The sequence below is a fragment of the Colobus angolensis genome, unplaced genomic scaffold (assembly GCF_000951035.1).
Source record: "Colobus angolensis palliatus isolate OR3802 unplaced genomic scaffold, Cang.pa_1.0 Scaffold151, whole genome shotgun sequence".
NCBI lineage: Eukaryota > Metazoa > Chordata > Mammalia > Primates > Cercopithecidae > Colobus > Colobus angolensis.
In genome coordinates, this window is record NW_012114611.1 from 1,496,339 (window position 1) to 1,501,048 (window position 4,710).

General features: G+C 40.3%; 1 protein-coding gene across 2 annotated transcripts in view; it reads right to left on the bottom strand.

Annotated features, from left to right (window-relative positions):
• Positions 1 to 4,710, bottom strand: part of SPATS2 (spermatogenesis associated, serine-rich 2) — a 185,234-nt gene that overhangs the window by 36,879 nt on the left and 143,645 nt on the right. For both annotated transcript variants that reach the window (XM_011936178.1, XM_011936177.1), the window contains exons 5-6: positions 1,859 to 1,967; positions 707 to 756 (exon numbers count right to left, since the gene is read on the bottom strand). In XM_011936178.1, the coding sequence (XP_011791568.1) occupies positions 707 to 756; positions 1,859 to 1,967 (159 nt within the window). The remainder of the gene's footprint in view (positions 1 to 706; positions 757 to 1,858; positions 1,968 to 4,710) is intronic.

Sequence of the window (4,710 nt, forward strand, 5' to 3'; positions counted from 1 at the left end):
ATGGTCTCGATCTCCTGACCTCACGATCCGCCCGTCTCGGCCTCCCAAAGTGCTGGGATTACAGGCTTGAGCCACCGTGCCCGGCCATTTTTTTTTTTTTGAGATGAAGTCTCACTGTCACCCAGGCTGGAGTGCAGTAGCCCGATCTCAGCTCACTGCAACTTGGCTATATTGTTTTGGAGACAGCTGCACATTACCCAAACACTAACATTATTTTTGTAAAGATGAAGATAAAGAAAAACCTTATAGTATTCAAACCTGTGTATCCTATACTGGCAGACTTAGGAAAATAAAAACAGGGAGACCTAACCTGATGTTGTTATTCAAAGATGTAATAACTTTAGATAGCTTTTCTCCAACAGGTTACATGCCTCCTGGGTTCAAGTTATTCTCCTGCCTCACCCTCCTGAGTAACTGGGATTACAGGCATGTGCCACCACACCTAATTTTTTCTAGTTTTTAGTAGAGATGGGGCTTCACCATGTTGGCCAGGCTGGTCTTGAACTCCTGATCTCAAGTGATCCACCTGCTTTGGCCTCCCAAAGTGCTGGGATTACAGGTGTGAGCCACTGCACCTGGCCAAAGATGTTTTTTAACCAGGTAAACTGAAGATATGTATGTAAACCTTTTCTTTCGAATATTTTTGCAGAGCCTAAATTTTAAGAAATAATATAAACATCATGTTTTTAAATGTAATTCATTTTACCTTTTTCTTGCCTGTTACTGTCCATTCTTTGAGTACTTCACTGGCACTACCTGTAAGAGAAACCAGTTACAGATTTTGTCTCCTACCACACACACAGTAGTAAAGCAGGAGTCAGTGTCCTCCCATTTGGTAATTGCTGGAGAATTTACAAAGCTCCTAACAGGAAAAATTAAGGATCCGGTCTAGAGTAATATAATGAGATAATCATGCCATGCTTCCCTTTTGGAATACCTGCCTACTTAGACCCTCCTCTTCAAGTAATTTCCTCAGTAAGTTCTTCTAAGAAGAGACTAATGTAGCTGGGCCATTTTGAAGATTTTCTTGTCTATACATCTTATACCAAATACAAAGGGGATGGCACACTGGTTTTAGCCAAGTGTGCCATCCTTTCCCCTCCAGTTACATACCATCTTGGCTATACTGTTTTGGAGACAGCTGCACATTACCCAAACACTAACATTATTTTTTAAGAAGATGAAAATAAAGAAAAACCTTATAGTATTCAAACCTGTGTATCCTATGCTGGCAGACTCAGGAAAACAAAAACAGGGAGACCTAACCTGATGTTGTTATTCAAAGACGCAATAGCTTCAGATAGCTTTTTTCCAACAGGTTACATGGAAGGAAGTTTATAAAATACTTCTCAATGCCATAAATCTGAAGGGTTGACTAAGCCTGCCATTCTTCTACATATTAGACAAGGAAATTCAAACCCACACATTTGAGTCACTTGCCACAGCCAAACTAATGATATTAGAATCTGCAAGACAATACTGAGTCCCTGAATTTGCCATCTGTTGGTGAGCCACTGAATCACTACTTTGTTATTAAGAGTCTCTTAAATTCTTATTCAACCCAACTCCAATCAAGTCCCTTATACCACCGGCCACATGATTTCCTCTTAAATGCCATTAGAGAACATTTAGCGCAAAACGATGGAATTTTCTCAGCTTGTCTCTTACTATAGACACCACATAGCTTATTTCAGCTTCTAGGGCTGAAAGAGGTATTGTCAAATGTCATGGTATGTTATGTGTTCATGGGGTCTGCTATATCATCTATGAATTACTGGATTGCTGAGTGTTATAAAAGTCTGAAGCAAATTCTATTTGAACAAATATAAATTTATTTTTAAAACTAAGTCAGGATTACCTTCCATGAATGCTTGTACTGTTTTGTCCACACAGTTATCAAAGTGCTGCAAAACCAGGATGATTTCATTGTTGCTCTTATTGGGAACTATTGCACGTACCGCATTTATCTGGAAAAGATGACGGGGTCATTTAATTCTAACATTTAGTAGGTCACTAGGCAGCTGAGGCCTATACAGAGAATAACGAAAAGAGTGATATTTCATTTTTAACAATATGTATCACTCTTTAGCATCAGCGACAGTACATACAACCATCTCACTGGGAATTATTAATAGATGAGTGATACCAGCATGTGAAAAATTAATTTCCAAACTTGGAAATGCAGAACATTGCCAGAAATAGAAGTTATATGCTAGATTTCATATAAAGAAAAGGTGGTTTAATTTCGGTATCAGGTATTAATGTAGCATCAACATTTCCTCATTTTAAGCATACTGTAGAGAAAGATGGAAAGTTAAATGAACTAGCAACAAAAACAACTTAGATTTTTGTGTAAGATTTTTTGAAATATATTTTACCTTGTATTGTTTAATTGTAAAATAAAGATAATTTATACAAATTTAAATTATAAACTATTTCAGGCATATAAAACATAATTAACACGCACTGCATGACACAGAGTTTACTAAAACAAAATAAATACAATTGACGCCCCCATGAACACCTAATAAGTCCTATTTCCCTTCTTCGTCTCACTAGAGATTTCTACCCTGAACTTGGTATTATTTCCATACGTGCTTTTGCATTTTTATGATATGTGCATATATCCATAGGTAATATACACTATTATTTTGCATTACATAAATACATAAATATTATATCATATGTATTTATCTTCAATTTGTATTTTTCACATGGCATTATTTTTTTAGATTTTTTCCATGTTGATAAATGCATCTCTTATTTATTTATTTTGAGACAGTCTCACTCTGTCACCCAGGCTGGAGTGCAGTGGCATGATATCAGCTATCTGCAACCTCCACCTCCCCAGTTCAAGCGATTCTTGCGCCCCAGCCTCCTGAGTAGCCAGGATTACAGGCATGCACCATCATGCCCAGTTAATTTTTGTATTTTTAGTAGAGATGGGGTTTTGCTGTTGGCCAGGCTGGTCTCAAACTCTTGGCCTCAAGTGATCTACCTGCCTCCGCCTCCCAAAGTGCTGGGATTACAGGCCTTAAGCCACTATACCTGGCCTGTATTTCATATTTTTTGAGACTAAAAATATATGGCTGGGCACGGTGGCTAATGTCTGTAATCCCAGCACTTTGGGGAGGCCGAGACGAGCGGATCACAAGATCAGGAGTTCGAGACCAGCCTGACCAACACGGAGAAACCCTGTCTCTACAAAAATTAGCTGGGCATGGCGGCGCACGCCTGTAATCCCAGATACTCAGGAGGCTGAGGCAGGAGAAGCGCTTGAACCTGGGAGGTGGAGGTTGCAGTGAGCCGAGATAGTGCCATTGCACTCCAGCCTAGGCAACAGAGTAAGACTCCATCTCAATTTAAAAAAAAAAAAAAGGCCAGGCGCAGTGGCTCATGCCTGTAATCCCAGCACTTTGGGAGGCTGAGGTGGGCGGATCACCTGAGGTCAGGAGTTCGAGACCAGCCTGACCAATATGGTGAAACCCCTGTCTCTACTAGAAATACAAATATTAGCCAGGCACGGTGGCACACACCTATAGTCCTGCCCTACGTAGGAGGCTGAGGCATGAGAATTGCTTGAACCCAGGAGGCGGAGGCTGCAGTGAGCCGAGATCACGCCACTGCACTCCAGCCTGGGTGACAGAGCAAAACTCCATCTCAACAAAACAAAAAAAACCGAAACTGGTGTTTTCCAGGACACTCACAGTTATCTATGTAGGTTGAAAGCAGCGCAAAGAAGCTAAACAAATATTCAAAACTACAGGTATGATGAGCTTCAGGAGAATCTGTGCAGTATTAGGTAACCCTTGGAAAAAATTCTCAAGGGTCACTGAGGCCAAGCCCGGTTTTTGTTCAAGACCTGACAGGACTCCTAAAAAATGATGTAAGAGTCATCAAGAAAGCATTTCAGAACTCCAGCACTGACTTAATAAAGAAAAGAACACCCTAAACTGATTTCACAGAGATACTTGATTAAAATCCATACTTTAAGCATTTCCTAAAGGGGTTACCTTTATGGTGTATAGCTGTGGGAAGAATTTTGAGACCAGCTGCTATCCTTTGGGAAAAGCATCTGAGTTTAAGTCAATAAGGAGAAAGGGAACGAGAACTAATATGTTAGGCATTGTATTATGTACTTGTATTTATTAGAACTCTCTTCCTATTTTAGAGATAAGCAAACTAAGGCACACAAATGTTAAGCAATATCAGTCACAATGCCAGTAGATAGTGGAACAGGGTAGGAATCCAATTCTGACAGACCCCATAGTCTGAGTGCTTTCTACCTCCCAAAGTGGAACATCAGACCCCTCTGCAAGGCACCTAATAGGTTTTTTTTTTTTTTGAGATCGGGTCTCATCATGTTGCCCAGGCTGGTCTTGAACTCCTGGGCTCAAGTGATCCTCCCACCTCAGCCTCCCAAAGTGCTAGGATTACAGGCATGAACAACTGTGCCTGGCCAGCACCTAATAGCTTTATGTCAAAGTTCATTAATATCAGCACTACAACCCAGTTTTCTGACCAAAAATCTGAACTGTTTTAACTGATTTATGATATGAATATGGTTGAAAACCTCTCAATTAGATTGCTTTCTCTTGCTTTCCTGGATTTCCTCTTTTTCACCCCTGTCTAGTAACTGCACCACAGCAAAGTCATTCTGTTTCCTGCCTTAAATCACACGGAGAGGACTATGCGGTACTCTGTGAGACA